Below are 26,374 nucleotides of genomic sequence, written 5' to 3' on the forward strand. Positions count from 1 at the left end.
CCCAAGTCATGGAGAATGACCCATGTGATAACATTAGAGGCCACACTTCAGGTACCCATGCTGTTCCCAGCGCTGTTCCCATGCTGCCTATCTTAACTCCTTTTATGCAGATGATGACACTGTGAGCTGGGTTCTGTTAGGATCCCATTTTACATATAGGCAAAGGGAGGGTTAGCGGCTGCCCAGAGTGCCCAACCAAGGAGAGGCAGGGTGTGAACTGGGCTGTCAGGGAAACTCTGGCCCCAGGCTCTTTCCAGGGACAGAGCCAGCAGCATCGAAGAAAGGAGAAACAAGGTGCAGAACCACGCTTTCCCACTGCCTCTGAAGGCCTGTGCTCTTTCTGGAAGGAGGTGGACCAAGGCAAAGCCACCAGCCATGGCCAAGGGGCAGTCCCAGGGTCACTCTCCACGCCTTGGTTTCCCTATTGAAACATGAGAGGAAGCTTCCTTCCTGCCCCACAGGAGACAGATGCAGGGTAGGGACATGTTGAGGGCTGTGGGCAACCCTTTGGAGCCTCCTTTCCCCTATTCCTCTTGCAGCAAAAGCAGGTGAAAGATTGTCTCATGTGGCTTGGTTTCGCCATCCACAGGGCTGCCTGAATCCCTGGTTCAGATCAGGTACAAGATCCAGGATTCTCTGAACCCTGTCTTATTCTTGGGATGCAGCTGAGAGGTCCTCTTTCCTCGGGTGGCCAAGGGCAGCTGAAGGGGGACCTGTCCTGTTGGTGGCCAGAAGCCCCCAAGGCGGGGCCCCTCAGAAGGGTCTGTGTCCTCCATGCTATGGGGCCTGGGGGAAGTCACTGCCCCTCTCTGTGCCCTGTGTTCATCTATAATTAGAGGATTATGGTCCTCTTTTATGCAGGGAACAACTTATGAGCTTCCTATGGCTGCTGTAACAAACTTAGTGGCTTACAACAACTGAGATTGTGGATTGTTCAGCAACTCTGGAGCTCAAAAGTCTAAAACACATCAGCAGCCAGCTCCTCTGGAGGCTCCAGGGAAGTCACTTCCTCCTTTCCCAGTTTCTGGAGGCGCTGCATCCCTGGCTCACAGCCCCTTCCTCCATCCTCACAGCTAGCAGTGAGGCATCTCCCATCTCTCTCTGCCTCTGACCCCCGCCTTCCTCTTACGAGGACCTTGTGACACCACTGGGCCCCTGGGGAATCCAGGGTCCTCCCCATCCTCATCTAATCAATCAGCACCTTACTTCCCCCCTTCCCCTGCCCCGCCGTGTAACACTCACAGGTTCTGGATGAACGTCTTTAGGTGCTGGAACTCCACGTGCCCCCCTAAGGTGGTGGGTGGCCAGGCGGGGACGATACAGGGGCCACTTTTTGGGGTGAGATGAGGTGAGCGGTCCCCATTTTGTGGCCTCAGAGAAGGGCTGTCCACTGGGGCTCTGGGGGTCGCGGAGGAGATGTCAGCTGGTAACTCTGCTCTCCTCCCCCATAGAGGGCCCCCCACCTCTCCAGGAGGGCCGTCTTGAGGCAGGCAGGAGGTCCCCACCACCGGCTGCCCCCGACCCTACCCGTCCTGGGTGGAGAAGTCCCCTGGGATGTCATCACTTGTCCCTGCCTGGCCCCTCTCCCTAGCCCCCATTCCAGCCCAGGGTGAGGTGAGTAGGCACTGACCTGGGGCACAAAATGTAAAGGGGTGCCCAGAACGCAGTCATCGAGATCAGGATTCTAGGGAGTTAACGTTTTGGCTCAGCAGTAACCTGGCTAGTAACCATGAGGTCTCCGGTTCAATCTCTGGCCTTGTTGACTGGGTTAAGGATCCAGGGTTGCCATGAGCTGTGGTGTAGGTTTCAGATGCAGCTTGGATCTGGTGTTGCTGTGGCTGTGGCATAGGTGGGCAACTGCAGCTACAGTTTGATCTCTAGCCTGGAAACTTCCATATGCCTTGAGTGTGGCCCTAAAAAAAAGGAAGGAATAAAAAGACCAATATTCTATAAATGATATCAATTCATGCTCCAAGTTCACAATGGATAAAATATCAACCTTTTTAAAATTTTTTTGGCCTCACCCATGGTATGCAGAAGCCAGGGATAGAGCCCACAGCACAGCAGTGACCCAAGCCACAGCAGTGACAACTGCTGGATCCTTAACCCAATGAGACACTAGAGAAGTCCCAAAGCCTTTTGAATAAAGACAGGATCCACCTTGCCCTGGCATGACCCTTCCTCACTCTCAACACCCTAATCCTGGCCCTGGTTCCAATAAAACTTTATTTACAAAAACAGCCAGTCAGCCCAGGGGCCATAGTTTGCAAATAAGATTTTTAAAAAACATAAAGAGTTCCCACTGTGGCTCAGCAGCTAGTGAACTTGACTAGCATTCATGAAGACGCGGGTTCAGTCGATCCCTGGCTTTGCTCAGTGGGTTAAGGATCCGGCATTGCCGTGAGCTGTGGTATAGGCCAGCGGCTTCAGCTCTGATTGGACCCCCTAGCCTGGGAACCTCCATATGCCTCGGGGTTGTGGCCCTAAGAAGACGAAATACAAAAGAAAAATATATATATATATATATATTACATTAAGGAGTTCCTTTTGTGGCTCAGTGATTAATGAACCTGGCTAGGATCCATGAGGATGAGGGTTCGATCCCTGGCCTTGCTCAGTGGGTTAAGGATCCAGCCTTGCCGTGAGCTGTGGTGTAGATGGCAGACGCGGCTGGAATCTGGCATTGTTGTGGCTGTGGTGTAGGCCAGCAGCTGCAGCTCTAATTTGACCCCTAGCCTGGAACCTCCATATGCCTCAGGTGTGGCCTTAAAGAGAAAAAATTAAAAAGAATTCATAGTTGGCAAGAGTTTGAGCAGAGGCCACTTCCTTAGCACCTCTGGTCCCTTCTCTTCCACACAGAACAGCCCAGGAATTGTGGAATCCTTGTCCGGTATAATTTGCAGACTCTTTCTCAAGCCCACCATCCTCCCATTGCATGATTTTGAAATCCACCAAAATCATAGGCAGCCTCATGGACTAAGGACAGAGAGTATAAATTCTGTGAATTACAGAAGCCAAGTGCTGGGAAAGAAAAAATATTGAATCAAGTTATGGACCCTCATTCTGGAAACGCTGGGAGTCAGCAGGTCAGTGTTGCCCAAAACGCAGGAGGACACCCACTTGGAGGACTCCATGAGGCAAGTCTGTCTCCTTTCCCACACCCAGGGTCATCCAGCAACAGCCCATGAATGCCCCCCAGCCCAGCCTGGACCTGCTGTGTGACCCTGTGTGGACTACAGCCCTCTCTGGGCTCACTGCCCTTGAGGGAAATGAGAGGGGGCCAGGGAAGAACCTGAGCGTGAAAGATCTCAAACTACAAAGCAAAAATGTCTGCATCTGCAGTGATTTCTTGGGTCGTCATTACAGTGGGGGAGGGGCTGTGTTTGCAGCTAGGTTGTCTTTCCTGACAGCAGCCCAACAGGGTGAGCCTTAGGCCCCCAAACAGTGGTTTTTTTGTTTTTTTGTTTTTGCTTTTTAGGGCCACACCTGCTACATATGGAGGTTCCCAGGCTGGGGGTCTAATCGGAGCTACAGCTGCCGGCCTATGCCACAGCCATAGCCACAGACACAGCAATGCCAGATCCGAGCCACGTCTGCAACCTACATTTCATCTCATAGCAATGCCAGATCCTTAACTTACTGAGCGAGGCCAGGGATCGAACCCACAACCTCATGTTCCTAGTCGGATTCGTTTCTGCTGTGCCACAAATGGAACTCCCCAAACAGTTTGGACACTGTGTGCTTAAGCTAGAATTTCACACTGCCTGGTTTTCCCAGGTTTTTACCATTCTTGATTTTCCATGTATGGTAATTCTTTTTGGTCACACCTGCTAACATGTGGAAGTTCCCAGGGCAGGGATCAAACCCGTGCCACTGCAGCCACCTGATCTGCTGCAGTGACAACGATGGATCCTTAACCTGCTGATCCACCAGGGAATTCTCCAGTATGGTAAATCTATCTCAAATGTTTTTTTCTTTTTTTTTTTTTTTTGGTTTTTAGGGCTCCACCTGTGGCATATGGAAGTTCCCAGGCGAGGGATCAAATTGGAGCTGCAGTTGCTGGCCTACACCACAGCCACAGCAACGGGGATCTGAGCCACATCTGCACCACAGCTCATGGCAAAGCTGGATACTTAACACACTGAGTGAGACCAGGGACCGAACCCACATCGTTATGAATGCCAGTTGGGTTCATTTCCACTGAGCCACAGCAGGAACTCCTCAAATGTCTTTCTTTCTTTTCTTTTCTTTCTTTCTTTTTCTTTTTTTTTTTTGTCTTTTTAGGGCCATTCCCGTAGCATATGGAGGTTCCCAGTCTAGGGGTCGAATTGGAGCTATAGCTGCCAGTTTACTCCAGAACCACAGCAACGTGGGATCTGAGCCTTGTCTGGGACCTACACCACAGCTCACAGCAACACCAGATCCTTAACCCACTGAATGAGGCCAGGGATCAAACCTGCATCCTCATGGATGCCAGTCGAGTTCGTTAACCCCTGAGCCACAATGGGAGCTCCTCGAATGTCTTTTTCTAAATAAATGCATTAAGGCAGTGGGGACAGGGAAGTGAGATGATTACACGTTAATGAAAAATCCAGCTAGTGTGGCTGTCAAGAGGCAGCAAGCAGGGACCACTTTTCTTTATTTGCTGGAACACAGAGAGGGGTGGTGTTTGCCCAGCGTCACACAGCAAGTCAGAGCTGAGCTGGAGCTGAGCTGGTGCTTAGGCAGCAAACTGCTCCCAGTCCAAGGGTCCTAGGATTGGCAGGAAGTGGGGTGCTTGCACTGGGGGCTTCTCAGACAGTCCTGCAGGGAGACGTGGCTCTGGAGGGGTGAAAACCTCAGAGAGAAGGGTCACCCAGTCAAACTTCTCCTTAAACAGTTGCTGCTGGAATTCCCTGCCCTCCCCAAAGGTACAGGGGTCTAAAATGTCTTGCTTCCCTCTGTCTCTCTGAGTTCCCCCCTACTGCCCACCTTGTGTAAACTTTAGGACTTCTCCCAGTCTTCTCATCTCCCCCCATCCCTTGTAGCCCTGGAACCAAGGCCAGCAGTCATGGGGAAGTAATGCATAAAGCACCCCCCCCTGCCCCAGCCTGCGGTCTAACAGTTGTCTGGGCATTTCCGGTTCACTGCCAGCAACCGGTCAGACAGTCCGGCAGGCCAGGGGCTGCAGCTATTGGGAGTTTGCACCCAAGGCCCCCCCTCCCTGCCCCAAGGTCACACCAGTCCTGAAGGTAGGCCATTCCTGGAGGGGGTGGGGTGGGGTGGAGGGGGTGGGGTGGGGAGGGGGTGGGGTGGGGCAGAAATGGCCAGTTTTCAAGGTTGGGGTGACCTGGAATCTGGGTGGGGCAGGGCTGGGGGCCGGGCTGCTGTTGGCAACTGCACAGCTGAAGGGGGCTGAGCTCTGGGGAAAAGGCCTAAGCTTGGGTCCCTGAATACTGTCACCAGCCTCAAGCTGTCCCCTCCCCCCCCACACCTCTTGCCCTCACAGCTGGATGTCCTGCCCATGTCACAAAGAGTCAGGGCACTTTCCATTGCCCTGAAAAGTTGATGGGTGACATTTGCCCAGAGAAGTCAAGCAACCCTCCCAGGGCCACACAGCAGGTGCAGGACCCCACCCACACATGCCCTGTACTCTGACCTTCCCCCAGCAGCATGAGTGACCCGGAGCCACCCACTAAGACCACCGGGGTCAACACCCCCACCTGGCCTACTCAGCCCACGTACAGCAACCTTGGTGAGCGCTGGGGTGGGGCCCTGGGTGGGATATGGGACAAGTGGCTGTCCCAGGCAGCCAGAGCATAGAGGTAAAGTCTCTCGTTACCTTCTAAAGAATGCTCTGCCCAATGATGGTTTAACTTGATTATAGCAGCTTTTAAATTATCTTTAATAAGCTCTTTGTTTAAAGAAAAAAAAAATAGCTGGCTTTCACTAGCTTGTAAAAATGAGGAAACGAGTTCAAAAAGGCTCAGTCACCTGGCCAGAGCCACACAGGGAAGTGGGGGTCGCCCATGCTGGGCCGGATGTTTCTCTGCCTCTGACCTGTCCCTCCTCTGAACCTTCGTTTCCTCATGTGTAAACTGGAGAGGGCATTCTTAACCCACAGGGTCGTTGGGCTGGCTGGTATTTTTTCCATTTTAGACATGAGGGAATCAAAGCTGAGGCTGGAGTCGTGGGCCCAGGACCACACACTCTGGGCATCCTCAAGCCCCTCCCCACTCCCCCAATAGGTGAGGTCCGTGCCCACCTGCTGCCTTCCAAGCCCTGCCGCCCCAGAACACCGGAGCCTCCCTTGGCTGACCCGCAGCCCCTGCCTCCACCCCTGCCCAAGAAGACCTTGACCAGGACCCAGTCACTGCCCACCCACAAGGCCCCCAGTCCCAGCCCTGTTCAATCAGGGCAGCATCGGAAGCCGCTTCTGGGATCCCTCAGTGTGGACGAGAGCAGGGCAGGCGACCAGAGGGTGGAGCCAGCCCGTCCGCCTGCAGAGCTGCCCTTCTGCTCGCTGGACGCAGAGCTGGGCCTCTCCCTCCACGACCTGCACCGCCCGGAGGCTGTGCACGCAGCGCTGGAGGCCAGGCAGCTGGAAGGCCTGCGTGTCGTGCACGCCCGGCTGCACGCCCGGCTCCTGGGGGGCCGCCCCGGCCCCTGCCGCCCCGGCCACGACTTCCGCCTCTTGGACAGCTCGCCCTGCTTGGAGAGCGGGGACGCCCTGTACTACCGCCTGGTGCGCGCGGATGAGGAGGCGTGGCACCTCCTGGCTGCCAAGGTGAGCCCCGCCCCGCCCCGCCTCCGCCCCAGCTCCTGGGAGGTTTCCCCAATTTCCAAGACATAACCCAGGGCACTTTCGGCCTAACTGCTTATTTTGCAAATAACACATAAATGAACACCGTCTGCCCGTGGAACCACGTTTCTAAAGTGTGGGCCACCTACATTCGAATCTCCTGGGAGTCTTGTTAAACTCTCCCCACGCCTCCCAGGGTCCTCTCCAGTGAGTTCCTGCACCAGAAAGCCACAGTCGGCTGATACTTACCACTTTCACCACCATCACCTTTGTCGACATTGTCATCATTGTCGTTTTCAACAATCACCAAAATGTACTACTGAGCACTGTTCACGTCTTGCCCTGTTGTAAGGACTTTTAGGCACTTTCATTCAGCTAATCCTCATGTGAGCACTGCCATGTTTTGTTACAAAATGCTTCCGTTTCGTGCACCTCTAAGAGAAAAGATGAGTCCCATCAAATACACCAGACCACCAAGTGTCAGATGCAGGACCATTTTGGAGGAACTTCACCAACTGGGCAGGATGTGTTACTATGGACCCATTTTATAGACAGGAGCATGGAGGATTAAGCTGTTGCTGCTGTGAGTTATTTAGCTGACAGCTCTATCACGTTCCCATCTCAGAGGCCCCTAGCAAGGTTGTTTTTTTTGTTGTTTTTTTTTTTTTGCCTTTTCTTGAGCCACTCCCACGGCATATGGAGGTTCCCAGGCTAGGGGTCTAATCGGAGCTATAGCCACTGGCCAACACCAGAGCCACAGCAATGCAGGATCCGAGCCGTGTCTGCAACCTACACCACAGCTCATGGCGACACTGGATCCTTAACCCACTGAGCAAGGCCAGGGATCGAACCCTCAACCTCATAGTTCCTAGTCGGATTCGTTAACCACTGCACCACGACGGGAACTCCTGGCAAGGTTGTTTTTGAGATACCCACACTCAGTGCCCTGCCTCAGAACCTGTAAATTTTAACACCTGCCCCAAGGTGATTCAAATATAATCCCCAGAGGTGATGTTCCTACTTCCTAGAAAGAGCTTTGCTGTCCAGTACTCCAGCTGTTAGCCACGCATGACTTCTGAGCACTTGAAATAGGGCTGGTCTCAACTGAGAAGTGCTCTGAATGTCAAATATACACCAGGCCTCCAAGACTTAGTATTATTATTATTAATAATAATAATGTAAAACATCTAATACTTTTGTCATTAATAACCTGTTGAATGATAACATTTTGGATACACTGAATTAAATAAAATAGATTATGAAAATTACTTTCAAGCTCATACAACTCAATATAAAAAAAAAAAAAAACAAAAAAAAAAACCCAGGGAGTTCCTATTGTGGGGCAGTGGAAACAAATCTGACTAGTATCCATGAGGATGCGGGTTTGATCCCTGGCCTCACTCAGTGAGTGAAGGATCCAGCATTGCCATGAGCTGTGGTATAGTTTGCAGATTCGGCTCAGATCTGGCATTGCTGTGGCTGTGGAGTAGGTTGGCAGCTACAGCACCTATTCGGCCCCTAGCCTGAGAACCTCCATATGCCGTGGGTACAGCCTCAAGAAAAGACAAAAAATAAAAAAAGAAGAAAGTTTCTTTCATCTGCTTCTTTTCACTTTTTCAAATGTGGCTACTGGAAATTTTTGTTTTTTTTTTTTTTTTTTTTTGGTCTTTTTGCTATTTCTTGGGCTGCTCCCGCGGCATATGGAGATTCCCAGGCTAGGGGTCCAATTGGAGCTGTAGCCACCGGCCTACGCCAGAGCCACAGCAACGCGGGATCCGAGCCGCGTCTGCAACCTACACCACAGCTCACGGCAACGCCGGATCCTTAACCCACTGAGCAAGGGCAGGGATCGAACCCGCAACTTCATGGTTCCTAGTCGGATTCGTTAACCACTGCACCACGACGGGAACTCCGAAAATTTGAATTAGAGCATGGCCTGAACTGTATTTCTACTGGATGGACAGCCCAGCTCTGGTAACTTAGTTCTCACCTCCCTCTTTACCAAAGCACCAGCCCCTTTGGCAGGCTGGAAAGTTTGACCCCTAAACACCATCCTCCTCCCTGATGCAGTTTTCCTTAAGATCATGCTGGCAACTAACATCTGAATTGACATGCACCCCTGCTTCTGGAGGGGTGCAGCGATGGTGCAGCAGGTTGGAGTGGGTGTGAAAGCTTCAGGAAAGGTAGAGCTGCTAGGCATCCTGTGCTGGCTTGCGGAGGGCGGGGGGTACACTATGGTCAGGTTCTTAAGGTCCCCTCTACTCTGCAGGTGCCCAAGCCGGGAGCAGAGGAGCCCCACCCATGGGGCCTGGAGCTGCAGGCCTTGCTGGCCCCACATTTCAACCTCCAGGGGCTGTGTGGGCTGGTGCCTGAGGGTACACTGCCCGAGATGCCCTGGAGGGGCCCCGTGGCCCTGGCGACGGAGGTGCCAGAGCTCACGGTGGCCCAGTGGCTGGTGGAGGCGGGCACACAGCCGCCCATGAAGTTCACAAGGGCCGTGGCTCTGCTGCTGCTGCAGCTGAGCATGGCCCTGGAGCACCTGGAGGCGCAGGGTGCAGCCCTGGCTGAACTTCGGCCTGAGAACCTGCTGCTAATGTCCCCACGGGGCTGTGGGGCCACTGGACCCCCACGCCTGCTGCTGGCAGACTTTGGCCGCGTCCACCCGTGTCCCCAGGGCCCACTGGGCGCCCATGCGCGGCAGCTGAGCAGCCTGCTCCAAAAGCTGCTTGGTCCCCGAAAACCCTTGGCCACGCCCTTGGCTGTCGGCCTCGAGCACCTGGCGGTTCAGCTGGCCCGCGTGAGGCCCTCTGCAGCCCGGACGCGCTGTGCACTGCAGGTGCTGCTCTGGGGACCTGAACAGGAGCTGCGTGGCCGCAGAGCCCAGCTGGGGCCCTGGCTGCTGGTGCGGCGTGCGCTGCTGGTCCTGCACCTGGCAGAGCGGGCTGTGGGTGGGGAGGTGCCCCACCTGGAGGACTGGCTGTGCTGTGAATATCTGGCCCAGGCCACTGAGGCCTCACTAGACCTTGCCCTAGAGCTGCTGTGGGACTGACCTTTCCTATGAGTGATACACCAGTTCCAAGCCTCTCCAAGAGGCAGGCTCCCCTTCCCAGGGTGGGGTGGTGGCCCGTGTCTCCACCATAGTGAGGACACCCCCTTCCAGAAGGGGCCAGAAGGCCAGCAGAGAAACTGAGGGCCCAAGTCCTCCGCAGGAATGCAGGTCCCCTGCTTCCAGGGCTAAGGGCTATTGGCTGGTGCCTGCAGAGGCATTCTGATGTCAGTGCTGCCCACCCCACTTCAGGTGGGGAACCCCCTGCCAATCAATGTCTCTCAGTGTGTGGAACCCTCCCCCCACCGCCCCCCACTCTCCAGCAGAAGCCAGAGTGCCCTCCTGGTACCGGAGTCTGATGGTCACCGTCTCCATGACAGTGTGGACACTCCTCCATATGGAGGCACTGGAGGGATTTCCAGTCCTGGAGCAAACCCTTGTGCTGAGGACATCAAGTGTGAACATCCTTGTCAAGAGCTGCTTGGGGCCTCCAGGGAAGGGATGCTCCCCAGAACCTGAGCCAGCCAGCCCACCCCAGCACAGCCCACCCAAGTGGAGTCTCTCCAAAGGTTCCCATGGTTTCCATGCCTGCCCCCACAGCAGCTGCCTAGCTGCTCCTCTGTGAACTAAATTCTGTCCAGCCACCAAGTCTTTGCATGAGCTGTTCTCTCTGCCAAGCTCTGAATCCTACCTATTCTAAGCAAATAAAGTTGTACCTCCTGGGCCCTTTTTAGCTCCTCATCCTGCTTCTCTCCACAGCACACTTGTCACCATCTAGAACTACTTATTCATCTCTTTGCCTGCCACCCATTCACCTCACCCACCAGGCTTTGGGTTCCCTGAGGGCAGGGCCCAGGCTAACACACAGTTGTAGTTTAGGAGAATGGAATAAACAAACGACTCATCAGGGGCCCTGAGGGAGAGAATGAGGTCTGCTTACTCACTTGAAAAGTAGACAGGGTCCCCGATGGTCCCACCGCCCTTGCCTGCACACTTCACTTACTCACTTACCCCACCATGGCAATTCTGGGGAGGACTTTTTTCCTTTTTTTTTTTTTTTTTTTTCTATTTTTAGGGCCACACCTGTGGCATGTGGAAGTTCCCAGGCTAGGGGTGGAACCAGAGCTACAGCTGCTGCCCTAAGCCACAGCAACCCAACATCCAAGCTGCGTCTGCCACCTACACCACGGCTCATGGCAATGCTAGATCTTAATGTACTGAGCAAGGCCAGAGATTGAACTCACGTCCTCATGGGTCCCTAGTCAAGTTCGTTACTATTGAGCCACAACAGGAACTTCCCCACTTGAAGAACTTTCTAACCCCAGACGTGACCAGGTCTTTCTCCTACTCAGACATCTCTGTGGTTCCCTAGTACCTTCAGAACACAATGGGACACCTCTACAGGCTCTGCACACTCTCTGGCCAAGCCCTCCAGATACATGGCCAACCCTTGGAGGTGTTTTCTGGCCTTCAAGCCTTACCCATTGTTCCTCTCACCGGAAACACACTTCCCTCTAGTCTCTGCTTCACTACCATTCCTCCTCCAACACTCCAACTCCAATGCCCTTTCTCTGCCCTTGCCCTACCCACATGGACTAGGAGCGTCTAGCTGTCTTCTCAGACCTTTGAGGACCAACTGTGTCATTACAAGTAGCTGAATATCCCACCCAACCCCAGCTTTGCTCAAATTCTTCCAAGCTCCTTTCCCCTCAGCAATGATGGCCCCTTTACAGCTAATTTGTCAACCACCGGGTGATGCACCCAGAAGCTGGCAGATGGCGCTGCAGCCCTGTTGCTCTTCAGTCCCCACCTCGCCTGCTGCAGCACTATCTCTGGCTGCCTCAGACCACCCCACCTCTGCTCTGGGGCAACACGTGCCAGCAGTACTCCTGCCCAGCACAACGCCATACAAGGGCTAGAGGAGTGCCCAGGACACAGACATATACACTCTACCACCCAGCTGGGAAAGTCCCGCCAGCCCCTGCCCTGCCCCTGGCCACTTCCCAGAGCCCAGTTAACTGCAGCAGGTGTGGGGTTCCCACTATTGGCTCAGCTGAAATGAATCTTAACACCTATGAGGACACAGGTTCAATCCTCGGGTCTTGCTCAGTGGGTTAAGGATCTGGCATTTCCATGAACTGTGATGTAGGCCAGCGGCTACAGCTGATTTGACCCCTAGCCTGGGAACCTCCATATACGATGGGTGTAAAAAAAACCAGCAGCAGCAGGTGAGGCCAGCAAGAGAAGCAGACACCCTCTGACCTTGGCCACCCCAGGATATGGTCCTGGGAAAGGCAGCAGTAGGCCCAAGGGGTGGGGCAGGGCACCCGTGGAGGGGCCAGAAAGGTGACGGTTGGAAGCAGACAGGGTGGAAGCCCAGGGCTGAGCCCCTCAAAGGAACTCAAAGGCTGGCTGGGGCCAGAGGTGAGACCAGGCCCTTGGCTTCCCCACCCTGCGGCAGAAGGCTCAGGAGGCTGGCACAGCCCCCGCTCCCCTTGGCCCACCACGACCTGCCCTTCAGTCTCTCGGGGAGACAGCCACCGGCTGAAAGTCAAAACCACTGAGCCCACACAGGTCTTGGAGGAATAATCACTTTTATTCAGATTTTTGAGAGCAATAGAAGAGTAGATTATTATCTTTCCAAGTTAAGAGACCTAAGACTGTTTCCAAAAAACTTCAAAATAAGAAACTCCTCCTCCAAGAACAAGGATAATCTGAATCATCTTAAACCAGCAATAAAAAAGTAAAATATAAATTTTTATTTAGAATTAAAGCAAATACTTCAGTATCACAAACACAATATTAAACTTCCAAGAAATACACGGCTAATTTGGAGTGAGCGTTTATTTGCACAATTACAACATGCGGACAAACCCAGCAGGTGAAGCAGGCTGACATGGGTCAGCACGCAGTTAATCACACCACCCGCAGAGGCGCAGCACAAAGCGCACACAAGGGACTGCGATCGAGGCCAAGGGCCCAGGCATCACACTACTCCTCCTCACCAGAGGACTCTCTCTCAAACGTGTAGGCCATGAAGCAAGCGTCGGGTCTCTTGGGGACAAGGGGATGCCCCGGTCTCACAATCTCAAAGCCCAAAAAGCTGAAGGTACGGAGCAAGGCGGCTGCGGAGAGAGGAAAAGCCAATAGATGAGAACCACCTGTTCCCCAGAGTGGGGCCCCACTCCCCTCACCCCTGCAGAGGATGGTGATGGTGCCACCTACCTCTGTCCTCGCGGTTCTTGTGGAAGCAAATGAAGACATGGTCAGCGTGGAGCTGCTCCTCAGCAAATTCGAGAAGAACTGCAAAGCTGAAGTTCCAGCATGAGGACCCACCCACCTGCAACCCCTCAGGGACCCCAGGCCGAGACCTCCAAGTATCTTTGGGGCCTGATCTACATGGAGCGCCAGTTCCTTCTGGGTCCAGGGTCGCCCTCAGCACTGCTGACACTGGAGCCAGGTGCTCCTGAGGGGCCATTCTGGACACTGTAGGGTGCTGGAGCAGTGTTCTCGGCCCCACCTACTAGATGCCCTCAAACATGAAAACACCAAGGTCCCTGGATGTCCCCCTGAATCCCTTGGGTGATAACTGCTGAGACAGCTTTAAAGGGGAATCCCAAAATAATCATGGCTTGACTGATTCCTGACTTTGGTTTCCCTCCTCTGCCCTCCAGGCACACAGAGGCAGCTCCCTGCCCTCACCTGTCCTTGCTCCCCTCGGGCAGAGCGCCGCCTGGGATCTCGATGTAGAGGCAGCTATTGCTCAGCACCGCTCTCCAGTTAATGTGTTTGGCATCTGTGAGCCTGGATTGGACGTTTAAAATTCTCGTCTTGTTATTAGACGTTAGTTCCTCTGTTACATTCAGCCGATTATCCTGTGGAAGAAAAAAAGCCAACCTTGGACACCAACCTTCACAGGGTGGAAATCTTCACCCTTCCTACTGATGACAATTTAAAAACGCAGAAAAGCACTAGTCCCTTGCAATACTAATGTTTGGCTGTGGGGTGGTGGCTTGGCCCGGGGCCAGAGCAGGTGCCCCAGGGTGAGGGGCAAAGGCTACATAAGGCAAGGCCCAGGCTGTTGTTTGCACCTTTGTTCCTTGAACCCTGGATTTAGAGAATTTGATAAAGTGGTGTACAGTTCCTGGCACACGACAGGTGCACGAAACATTTCTGCCTGCTAAGTAACAGATGCTGTGGGTCTGGCTGCTCTCCCCCCACCTCAGGTACCCAGGAAATCCAAGGAACCAGAATACTTACAGAGTAAAATAAATTAGCTGAAAGATTGTGATCCCTCTGACTATTCCCTCGCCCACCTGGGATCTTCAGGGGTGGGTGAGGGACATCAGGAGCACCACCGAGGCCCTGGACCCAGGTTACTACAGCAGTTGATGGAGACCCTGGAACTGAAGGAAATGGGCTGGTGAGCAGCACTGGCAATAGACCCACTGGCCTTTGGTGAGGGACTCAAGTCCCAGCAAGGCTAGATTGATAGCCAAATCCACCTAGGACCCTGCCCCTTACCCCTCCAAGTGCAAAAATCAACACCTGCTGGCCACCAGTTAAGATAGTTATGCAATCACAGAACAAGCAGCCTCTCAAATCCAACTTCTGGAGTGGCGGTGGGGGGTAATGCTGGCTAAGGGCCCAATTCATCCCCTGGGTGGCTGTCTCACCCTTTATCTTAAGACCACCACAAACTGTCTCAAGCCAAGCCTGCATCAGGTTCTACTTCCCACTTCTAAGTCGAGCGGCTTCAGCTTCCCCTTTTCCACTTTTCAGGCTGCAGTGGAGACCTCGAAATCCAGCAGCCTTTTCCTAGTGATCCAGGAACCTGTCTTTTCACAGAAGCAGCCCAGGCCTCGACCCTTTCATCGTCCACACCTGCTGGGAAGCGAGGGGCCCGTTCGGACCCACGCGAGCGCTGCGGGGACAGGCCCGCAGAGACGCCCTCCCGCGCACTCCCAGCGGCCTCGGGTTGCGTCATCTCAGCAGAGAGGCCCTCGGCCCCGGGGGAGATTTTCACAATCGCGCAACCGGCAGCGCCAGCAGCCATTTGCTGCGCAGTGTAAACAGGGCCCAAAGTCGCCTCCATTTTGCTCAGCTCCCATCCGGGGCGCCCCGACACGCCGACGTCTGCATCACGGCTCGGGGTCTGGCCGCGGAAATCTCCCGGGGCAGTCGTCAAGTAGCTCGCGAACCGCAGCTCACCTGGACCCCCGCCCTCCACCGCCCAACGGGGGAGGGGGCGGTCCGGCCACCACCCTGAGAAGGGCCCCGGGCGCCGTCTACGTGGCGCCCAGGACCGCCGCGTCCCGGGGCCACGTCCGGGGGCGGGGGTGGCTCGGCCGAATTCGTCCAGCCGCAGAACGATCAAACCCTCCGCATCGGCAAATCACAGATTCTCGGGACCCGACTCCACTTCGGGTCCCGCTGCCCCAAACCTGGCCACGGAATCTCACGTCCCCAGCCCGTGACCTCCCGTGCCCCCCCGCAACCCGAGCAGATACCTGAAGCCCCCAACCCAGAGACTCCCGTGCTCCCCTAAACCCGACCAGGTACCTGAAGTCCCCAATCCAAAGACTCCAGTGTCCCTCAAACTCAACGGGATACACCATCCGTCGGGCAACCGAACCTGAGACACAACCCACGCTCCCAGTCCCGCCCCCGGGCCCCGCCCCCATCCCGCCAAGAACCCGCCCCCCGCGCGACTGTGGCATCGACAAAGGGGCGGACCTCGCGCTCCCGGGACTTCCGTGGCGCCCCGCCGCCTGCCCCCTGCGGGCCTGCGCGGAGCCGCTTCTGGAAGCTTCGGGCGGGGGCGGGGCGCTCACCTCTCGCTGCTGCGGCCTCCGCGGCTGTGCAGGCTGAGGAGCGGCATGGTGCGGGTGGCGTGGACGGTGGCGCTGGGTTTATCCCCCTCCTTCTCTCTGGCGAAGCAGTGGCTGTTGAGGATCCGCTGCAGGGAGGATTTCACCATCCGGCCGCTGGGGTCCGAAACCAGGAAAACCTCCGCTGCGCCTCTCCGCGCCGCCGCCGCTGCTCGCCGTTCGCAAAATGGCGCCGCCACCGCCGCCCGCTTTTATAGGCATCACGCGTAGGCCACGCCCACGCTCCGCGGGAACGCGGCCGCACGAGGGGGCGGTGCCGCCAGGAAATCCAGGTGTGCCCGCCCCTCTCGGCATCTGATTGGTGAAACGCGACGGACTCGCGTGGAGCCGCCCCTTGGATTGGGCAAAAGGCTTCGGGCCCCGCCCCCCCGCCGCTGTCGTAATTCTGCGGGCGCGCGGAAAGGGCGGGGCTCCCGTCGTGACGGGAGTGCGCGGCGCGCGCCCCGCCCCGGCCTCCCCCCCACAGCCGGGCCTGGGGCGGGGGCGCCTGGTTGGGCCTGCTTGAGGGGTGTCTCGTTGTGGCCACGTCTCCACCATGGTCCCCGGCTCCCTCGCTGGGGTCCCTTCCCCCTGAGGGACTCCCTCCCCCAGGCGGCTCTGACGACAAAGGTCCTGGGTATTTGGAGGAAAGGGTCCCAGCCCTCTCATCGCAGCATAAGACAGAATTATTTTCTGTAGTAACCTAGTAATGATCTTTCCCAAAGATGATTTTCTGGATTTGCTCCTTCACATATTGAAACAATTTACAGTTTAAAAAGAGAAGTTTCAGTGTTAAAGGTATTACTCAAATTTAGTAAAATATTTCTTGTCACATTTGGACTGAAGCAGAAATGCTTCTCCTTGAAGATGAACTCACAAAGCTATTCCATGGGTGAACTAAATTTTGCCCCAAGCAAAAAAAATATTCTTTGCAGGTCTCTTTTCTTTCACGCTTTTAGGGTTTAGGCACAGAGTCTGCAAAGTGTTACAAGGAACTGAAGCTACTCCTACTTTTTTCTTTGTCTTTTCAGTCCCTGCCTCTCACTTTCGTCTCTTTTATTTCCAATCTACTGTGCCCATTGGGGTTGGAGACACAAACTTTCCACAAAAGGACCTTGAATTATTACAAAACTTATAGAAATATACTCTCCAAAACATGTGGCTGAATCCGCATGTGTCCCCAAATTCCCTTCCATGTGGAATGCAAAATTCATTGTTTACTTACATGGTATTTATAAGTAATGTAAGTGTCTAATTTAGTACTTCCCTATAAACATTATTAAAACTCAACAGAGGCAGAGGGAAGGATTGGGAGTTTGGGAGTGCAAACTAGTGTGTATAGGATGGATAAACAACAGAGACCTACTGTATAGCACAGGTAACGCTATTCAATATCCTGTGATAAACCAGAATATAAAAAGGAATGTGGGAATTCCTGCTATGGCACAGTGGGTTAAGAATCAGACTGCAGGAGTTCCTGTCATGGCTCAGTGGTTAAGGAACCTAACCAATATTCATGAGGACGAGGGTTCTGGCCTTGCTCAGTGGGTTAAGGATCAGGCATTGCTGTGACCTGTGGTGTAGGTCGCAGACATGGCTCGGATCCCATGCTGCTGTGCTTGTGGTGTAGGCCAGCAGCTACAGCTCAGATTCAACCCTTAGCCTGGGAAACTCCATATGCCGCAGGTGTGGCCCTAAAAAGAAAAAAGCCAAAAAAAAAGACTGCAATGGCTCAGGTTGCTGGCGAGGCTCAGGTTTGCTCCCTGCCCAGGAACTTCCATGTGCTGCAGGTGTGGCCATAAAAAAAAAAATAACAATATATATGAATAACTGAATCACTTTGTTGTACAGCAGAAATTAACACCGGTATACTTCAACTAAAAAGACAGGGAGTTCCCATCTTGGCTCAGCAGTTAGCAAACTTGACTAGTATCCATGAGGACACAGGTTTGATCCCTGGCATCCTTCAGTGAGTTAAGGATCTCGTGTTACTGTGAGCTGTGGTGTAGGTCATAGACGAGACTCAAATCTGGCATTGCTATGGCTGTGGTGCAGGCCAGCAGCTGCAACTCTGATTCAACCCCTAGCCTGGAAACTTCCATATGCCGCAGGTGTGGCCCTAAAAAGACAAGACAAAAAAAAAAAAGACAAAAAAGTCTCAGCAGAGACTGGAATAACTGCAAATTTGAAGCCAACCAAAGAAATTTCCCAGGGAAAGAATATTTAATCAATGACCGAAAAGAATGAAAGCAAAAAATAAATAAATAAAAATAAAAAATAAAATTTGGAGTTCCCTGGTGGCCTAGCAGTTAAGAATCCAGCGTTGTCACTGTGGTGGCTTGGGTCACTGCTGTGGTGTGGATTCGATCTCTGGCCTGGGAACCTCCACATGCAAAAAAAAAAAAAAAAAGTTATATATATATATATATGACATTGCTTAGAATTCCTGCTCATGGTGAAAACAAAAAGCAGGTGAGGAGTTCCCATTGTGGCTCAGCAGTAACAAACCTGACTAGGATCCATGAGGATGTGGGTTTGGTCCCTGACCTCCCTCAGTGGCTTAAGGATCCGGCATTGCAGACACAGCTCGGATCCCATGTTGCTGTGTCTGTGGTGTAGTCAGGTAGCTATAGCTCTGATTTGACCCCTAGCCTGGGAACTTCCATATGCCATGGGTGCAGCCCTAAAAAGTCCAAAAAAAAAAAAAAAAAAGCAATTGAATTTTTGGTTAACGTTATAATTGTTTTCAATGTTCCTCTTATTTTGAGAATTCACTCCCCTCCCCCACCTGAAGGGGCTACTTAAGTGTCCTTACTATTTGTACGCCGTTGTTTAAGCTCTGTTTTCTTTAGGCTGGAAGAGGATTTCGAAATCTGGGTCTTTGCCTCATGGCTGCCCTTCAGTATCTTACACAGATGGGCAATTCTGGAATGTCTCCAATATCTGGAACTGCCCATGGACGGCCACTGGTTGCTGGGTCACACCATGTGTACCCTCCACAGCTTCGGCCAGGCCATGATCAGGCCCCCCAGTGATGCCTGGCAGGGCAGCTCAAGCCTTTGTCCTTGTGGCCACGCAGAACCTCTGATCAGCCCCGATCAGTCTCTGGGGGGCTGATATTTAGGCCACATCCAGGCCTCTTTAGTCCACAGGGAGCCAGCAGGAGCCTCTGGACCCAAGACTCAGGGTAGGAGGTCCCTTCCTCATCAGCAGGCCCTGCAACTTTGCTGGCCAAATTATGCTTCAATTTGGAATCCCCATGGGTGGAAACGAGAAAAAAGTGTAGCCTCTTGGTTAAAAAAAATTCAGCAGCTTGGGAAAAAGCACAGGTGAAGGAGAAAATGGGTGCAAGTGGGGTCAGGAGTCAGGGGTCAGGGTGGGTTGTATTTGGGAAGGGTGCAAGTAGGGGCTCAGAGCATCTCGGGGGCGGGGTGAGGGGCCAGCTCCCAGCAGGGATGTGGGGAGCTGTGGGCTCTGGTTCTGGGGAGTGACCCCAGAGAGGATGTACAGGATGGGGACCTTCCTCCTCTGCTTTACTCCCGCATGTGCATGCCGGGGGCACCAAGGCACCTGCCTCTGAGATTTTAAACACTGATCAAGACAAAGTCTCCTTCCACATTTCGTCCCACAGCAGAGTCTTGCTCACTGTCAGGTCTCAGTTATGAGCTGGCAGTGAGGGTTGGGTTCCTGAGGCAGAAGCGAGTTCCCCCAGGGAGTTGCCTGCATGGGTCAGAGTTAATCAACCTGACCAGGATCCATGAGGATGCGGGTTGGACCCCTGGCCTCCTGGCCTCATTGGGTCTGGGATAGGGGATCCGGTGTTGCCATGAGCTGTGGTGTAGGTGCAAACATGGCTCGGATTTCGAGTTGCTATGGCTGTGGCGTAGGCCAGCAGCTACACCTCCAATTGGACTCCTAGCCTGGGAACTTCTACATGCCTCAGGGGCGGCCCTAAAAAAAGAAAAAGAAAAAAGAAAAGAAGAAGAAGTGAATTCCCCCATCCACACTCAGCGCACCCAGGGGAACTGTGGGGGATGGAGCAGCCCTCCTGGCCCCACCCACTGGGTGTCAAGAGCGCCCTCACCTCCCACAGTGTAATGACCACAGCCATCCCCAGGCATAATCCAGTCTCCCCTCAGCATCACTGTCTCCTTCTTTCTCCATCTCATCTACGGTCACTATGTGCTGACAAGGAGGAACCAGTGGGGAAGGCTCAGGATGTGCACATGGCAACCCACCCTGGCTGGGCTGGCTGGGGACAGAGGGAGAAATCAAATGAAGGGGAGGGGCCTTGCTGGGAGCAGCAAGTCCGAGAGGTGAGGGTGCCTGGCCTGCATGGAGGGAGAGAGAGGCATCAAGGAGGGCTTCCTGGAGGTGGTGAGAGCTGAGCTGCTGCAAACGGATAGTAGAAGACATTGGACAGGATGTCAAGGATGGAGGGTCCATACCTGGTATCCTGCTAAATTCAGTATGGCGAGGCAGGGTTTGCACAAGATCTCACTCTGATTTTTAAAAAGATTCATGGGGTACGATTCATTGAGTAACAGCTCCAGAGACATCCCTGTCCTGGTCTGGGACCTGTAGGCATGTCACCTCACGTGACAAAAGGGACTTTGCAGGCATTGGTTGCTAAGTGAAGGCCCCTAAGATGAAGATGATCCTGGATTAGGGAGGCAGGCAGTGTTTTTACAGCATCCTCATAAAAGGAAAGCAGGAGAGTCAGAATAGAGAGAACAGATGATGTTGTACTGCTGGCTACGAGGATGGAGGAAGGGGCCGTGAGCCAGGGATGTGGTGCCTCCAGAAACTGGAAAAGGAGGAACTAACTCTCCTCTGGAGCCTCCAGAAGAACCAGCCCTGCCTGCATGTGGGTGATGCCTGAGTCAGACTTCCTACCTCCAGGGCTTTGAGTGGATGAAACTGTGTTTTTGTTTTTTGTTTTTTGGCCGCACCTGTGGTGTGCAGATGTTCGCAGACCAGAGATTGAATCTCGCACCACCACAGTCACAAAACTGCATCCTTAACCCGTTGAGCTGGCTGGGAACCCCAAATCTGTGTTGTTTTAAGACGCTATGTTGATGATTTTCTGCAGCTGCCCGAGGGAACTCATCCATGGCTGAGGGGAATGTTTAGGATCTCGAGGGGCTGTGGGTGACATTAAGTGAGTTTGGCAGAGCCCATCAGTCAGTGCAGTGGGGACATGTACATTTCACTCAAACGAATTTCATCCAAATATCAAAGACACGTTTATTGATGATCCTCAGTAAACGGTGTGCCTAAGGAAGGGATTCAATGTCTACAGTAGACTTTGAAATGAAGTTTTCAAAGTGGTAGACAGAGATGGGACCGAGCAGACATAGCAAAATATAACTTGCAGGAAATTCTCTTGTGGCTCATTGGATTAAGGATCCAGTCTTGTCACTGCTGTGGCTTGGGTCAAGGTTGTGGCTCACATTTGATCCCTGGCTTGGGAACTTCTGCTTGCTAAGGGCATGGGGGTGGGGAAAAGTGCTATCAAGTAAACATAAAAGGGGCTCAGTCTCCTTTCAGCGTGGTCAGCATCGTTTGTTTTCAAGCCCAGCTCTTTTTTTGAACATTGCTCGCCAAGTAGAAAGTCAGAAGGCCTCCGGACCCTTGAATAGATAGCAAGAAAAGGGAAGTAAACCCAAAACGATCACTTGGTGAGAAAGAGGCCTGAGGATGGCCTCAGAAGTCTGGATTGGGCCACAAATCCCCACACAGGTCTGCTGCCGCGCGATAAACTCTTGGTGTTGTGACAGCTTTGCAAAAACACCCTCACCAAGGACTGGGGGTGGTGATGGCAGAAATGGGCAGGCTTATCTCAAACTGTGGTCTGCTTTTTGTCTTGTTTATATATATATATATATATATATATATATATATATATTTATTTTGTCTTTTTGCCTTTTCTAGGGCCGCTCCCGCGGCATATGGAGGTTCCCAGGCTAGGGGTCTAATCGGAGCCATAGCCACCGGCCTACGCCAGAGCCACAGCAACACGGGATCCGAACTGCGTCTGTGACCTACACCACAGCTCACGGCAATGCCAGATCCTTAACCCACTGAGCAAGGCCAGGGATCAAACCTGCAACCTCATGGTTCCTAGTCGGACTTAACCACTGCACCATAACGGGAACTCCTATATATATTTTTTTAATTGAAGTATACTTAATTTCCAATGTTGTGTTAGTTTCAGGTGTACAGCAAAGTGATTCAGTTATACACGTATGTATATTATGACATATTCTTTTTCAAATTCTCTTCCCTTATAGGTTATTACAAGATATTTAGCATAGTTCTTCCCTGTGTTATACAGTAGGTCCTTGTTGTTTATCTTTTTTTTTATTTTTTATTTTTTTTGTCTTTTCACTATTTCTTTGGGCCACTCCCGTGGCATATGGAGGTTCCCAGGCTAGGGGTCCAATCGGAGCTGTAGCTGCTGGCCTACGCCAGAGCCACAGCAACGCGGGATCCGAGCCACGTCTGCAACCTACACCACAGCTCACGGCAACGCCGGATCATTAACCCACTGAGCAAGGGCAGGGACCGAACCCGCAACCTCATGGTTACTAGTCGGATTTGTTAACCACTGCACCACGACAGGAACTCCTATCTATTTTATTTTATTTTATTTTATTATTACTCTTTTATGGCCACACCTGCAGCATATGGAAGTTCCTGGGCCAGGGATTGAATCCGAGCCACGGCTGTCACTGCTGCTAGATCCTTTAATCCACTTCACCAGGCCAGTGGTTGAACCCAAACCTTTGCATTATCCCAAGCTGCTGTAGTTGGATTCTCAACCCACTGTGCTACAGTGAGGACTCCATTTACCTATTTTATATATAGTAATTTGTATCTGCTATTCCCAAACCCCTAAATTTTTTCTTTTTAATCTTTCTAGAGCCACACTTGTGGCTTAAGGAGGTTCCCAGGCTAGGGGTGCAATCGGAGCTATAGCCACTGGCCTATACAACAGCCATAGCAACGCAGGATCTGAGCCACACCTGCGACCTACACCGCAGCTCACTGCAATGCCGGATCCTTAACCCACTGAGCGAGGCCAGGGATCAAACCCGCATCCTCATGGATACTAGTCAGATTCAGTTCCACAGATCCACAACGGAAACTCCCTCAAACTCCTAATTTACCTCTCCTGTCTCCTCCCCACTATTCCAGTTGGTAACCATATGTTTTTCTCCTTTTGTGAGTCTACTTCTGTTTTGTGAATAAGCTCATTTGCATCATTTGTTTAGATTCCATATATAAGTGATATCATCTGAAATTTGTCTTTCTTTGTCTGACTTCACTTAGTATGATCATCTGTAGGTCTATCCATATTGCTGCAAATGGCATTATTTCATTCTTTTTTAAGGCTGAATATTATTCCACTGTGTATATGTACCACATCTTTATCCATTTCTCTGTATTTAAAATTTAATTTAATTATTTATTTATTTATTTTAGGGCCACACCCGTGGCATATGGAAGCACTCAGGCCAGGGGTCGAATGGGAACCGCAGCTTCTGACCTACACCACAGCCACAGCAATGTCAAATCCTTAAGCCAGTGAGCAAGGCCAGGGATTGAACTCACATCCCCACAGATGCTAGTCAGGTTCATTTCTGCCAAGGCACAACAGGAACTCCAATCCATTTCTCAGTTGATGGACACTTAGGCTGTTTACATGTCTTGACTATTGTAAATTGTGCTGCTATGAACACTGGGGTACACATATCTTGTTTATACATTTTTACATTTTTTTATATTTATATTTATATTTGTTACTTTCTTTAATATGCTTTTTAGTATTTTACTTTGTGATATTGCTAATGTTTTTACAAAGGTGTTGTTATGTGGAAAACAGAAGAATGATTCACAGGTGACAGCCGAACACAAGTGCTCTGTACTCTTGGTCCTACCCTCCCTTACCCACCCCTCTCTCCCCATCACATTTTTCCTTTGCTTTTACAGAGTGTTTGTGGCTAAATTATAAGAGCAACAATGCTCATTCAAGGAAGCTAAATGCATGCTGGCATATTTCTTACTGAATCTTTTTCTCTGTATTATATATTTTTAAACAATACATTATAAATTACATTATATATTTTAAACACATAAATATTATATTATGGACAATATAATTTATTTTTATATCATATTAATAGAATATAAAATTTAAAGTAACACAAATCAATTTTATAATATAAAATATGTATTGTAAATTTACATTAATATAATGTAGACCTTTGTATTAGTCTATATTACGTGATATACAAATATACATTATATTCTATAATATTTTATATATAATATATTTTATATATATATATATATATATATATATATATTTTTTTTTTTTTTTTTGGCCGCACTCACGGTCTAAGGAAGTTCCTAGGCCAGGGATCAAACCTGTTCCACAGCAGTGACACAATCCACAACAGTAAGGAAACAGATCCTTAAACCGCTAAGCTACCAGGCAACTCTGTATATCACAACATTTATTCTGTATACCTGCATCTTTTTTTTTTTTTGGAACTCCAAATATATTTGAACAGCTTTATTCAGATAAATTCACATACTATATACCTCACCCATTTAAATGGTACCATTTGGAGTTCTCTTATGGTGCAGCAGGTTAAGAATCCAGCATTAGGAGTTCCCATCACAGCTCAGTGCAAACAGATATATACAACCATCACCATGGCCAATTTTAGAACATTCCATCACCCCCCTTCCCTCCCCAGTCCCTGACAACCAGAAGCCCACTCTCTGTGTCTGTGGATGTGCCTGTTCTGGACGTTTCCCATCCATGGAGTCACACACACACTGTGTCCTGTGTCTGCTTCTCTGACTGAGGATCATGGTCTCAAGGTCCGTCCATGTGAGAGGGGTGTCGGTGCTTCTCTCCTTTGCAGGATGAGTGATGCTCCCGTGTGTGGAGGGATCACATTTTTTATCCATCATCTGTGGTCGGAGGTTTGGATTTCTTCTGCTTTTCGTCGGTTAGGTACAGTGCATCTTAACAGTCACTTATACTGCCTATAGAATATTCCCCTTTCCACTCTATTTATTTAGAATACCTGAGTTTCCGCCATAGCTCAGCAGAAACGAATCCAACTAGGAACCATGAAGTTATGGGTTCAATCCCTGGCCTCGCTCAGTGGGTTAAGCTTCTGGCTTTGCCGTGAGCTGTGGTGTAGGTCACAAACACTGCTCGGATCTGGAGTTTCTGTGGCTGTGGCTGTGGCTGGCTGCTACAGCTCCAATTAGACCCCTAGCCTGGGAACCTCCTTATGCCGCAAGTACGGCCCTCGAAAGACAAAAAATTAAAAAATGAAAATTTTAAAAATACCTAGAATACCTTAATTTACCACAGCGGGAGGCAATCCCCACTGTGGGACATTTCAAAGTTTCCAATTTTGTAGTTATTACCCAGAGGATGTGTTGGCTCTCTTGGTGTATTCTAGATAATTTTCTTAAAATCAGTTCCTAGAAGTGGAATTTCTAGGTCAAAGAAATAGCTATTACTTAAGACCTTCTGGAAATGTAAGAATTTACTCTCCCACAAGGAGTAGAGGTGAAAGCTGGTTTTGCCCCGGCCTCTGGAAGTTTCTTTATGAAAAAAACTCTTTGGGAACTCTTTGTCTTGATCTGCATGTGAATGGTCGCTTGTTAGAGTTTCCACGTGCTGAGGTGGCTTCAGCAGTGTTTATATTAGTCAGAGAGGCTGGGATCTGCTGCAGGAAAAAAAGCCTCCGACTCACTGGCTTAAAACAGGAGAGGTTAACTACAGTGAGAGGCCAATTCACACCCGCTTAGATGGCTAACAGCAAAAAGAAGGAGGAGTTCTCACTGTGGCATAGCAGGTTAAGGATACCACCTTTGTGTCTGCGTTGGCTCAGGTTCAATCCCTGCCCCTGGAACTTTCAAATGCCATGTGCCACAGGTTGGAGTTCCATTGTGGTTCAGTGGTAATGAACCCAGCTAGTATCCCATGAGGACGAGGGTTTGATCCCTGGTGTTGCCTCAGTGGGTTAAGGATCTGGTGTTGCCATGAGCTGTGGTGTAGGTCGCAGACGCAGCTTGGATCTGGAGTTGCTGTGGCGTAGGCCAGCGGCTACAGCTCTGATTTCGACCCTAGCCTGGGAACTTCCCCATGGCACTGATGTGCCCCCACCCCCAAAAGCCACGAGTGTGGTCAAAAAAAAAAGATGGAAAATGACAAGTGTTGGTAAGGATATGGAGAAATTGTTGGAACCCTTGCTGCTCCCAAAGGATGTGAAATGGTGCAGCTGCTGTGGGGAAGTCTGGTAGTTCCTTAAAAGGTAAAACATAGACTCACAGTATGATCCCACAATTCCACTCCTGGGTGCATCCCCAGAAGAACAGAAAGCAAGGTCTTGAAGACATATTTGCACAGCTATGTTCACAGGAGCATGATTCACAGTAGCCAAAAGATACAAGAAACCCAAGTGTCCATGGACAGATGACAGATAGACACAATGTGGCCCATCCATACAGAGGAATATGACTCAGCCTTACAAAGGAAGGAGGCTCCAACACCTGCTCCAGCGTGGATGAACCTTGGGGACAAGATGCTCAGTGAGAGAAGCCAGACACAGAAGGACATGACTGTCTGATTCCACTCCCAGG

The 26,374-nt window shown here is 51.4% G+C and overlaps 2 protein-coding genes across 4 annotated transcripts; one reads left to right on the forward strand and one right to left on the reverse strand.

Annotated features, from left to right (window-relative positions):
* On the forward strand, window positions 4,424-10,556 carry C2H19orf35 (chromosome 2 C19orf35 homolog). Of its 2 annotated transcripts, none has more exons than XM_003123022.4 (4): window positions 4,424-5,231; window positions 5,489-5,734; window positions 6,228-6,766; window positions 9,051-10,556. In XM_003123022.4, exons 2-4 carry the CDS (start codon window positions 5,653-5,655, stop codon window positions 9,828-9,830), a joined length of 1,401 nt encoding a protein of 466 aa, XP_003123070.1. In that variant the 5' UTR covers window positions 4,424-5,231; window positions 5,489-5,652; the 3' UTR covers window positions 9,831-10,556. The 2 variants fall into 2 exon arrangements, with proteins under 2 accessions (XP_003123070.1, XP_013842756.1); XM_013987302.2 differs by having other exon boundaries at window positions 5,649-5,734.
* Window positions 12,403-15,887, reverse strand: OAZ1 (ornithine decarboxylase antizyme 1). 2 transcript variants are annotated; one of them, NR_125342.1, is made up of 6 exons: window positions 15,662-15,887; window positions 14,504-14,711; window positions 14,088-14,233; window positions 13,530-13,702; window positions 13,053-13,138; window positions 12,403-12,952 (listed from the first exon to the last, which is right to left on the reverse strand). NR_125342.1 is itself a non-coding variant. In NM_001122994.2 (5 exon segments), coding segments are annotated over 5 exon segments (684 nt in total). In that variant the 5' UTR covers window positions 15,808-15,887; the 3' UTR covers window positions 12,403-12,818.

Source organism: Sus scrofa, chromosome 2, assembly GCF_000003025.6.
Source record: "Sus scrofa isolate TJ Tabasco breed Duroc chromosome 2, Sscrofa11.1, whole genome shotgun sequence".
Lineage (NCBI taxonomy): Eukaryota > Metazoa > Chordata > Mammalia > Artiodactyla > Suidae > Sus > Sus scrofa.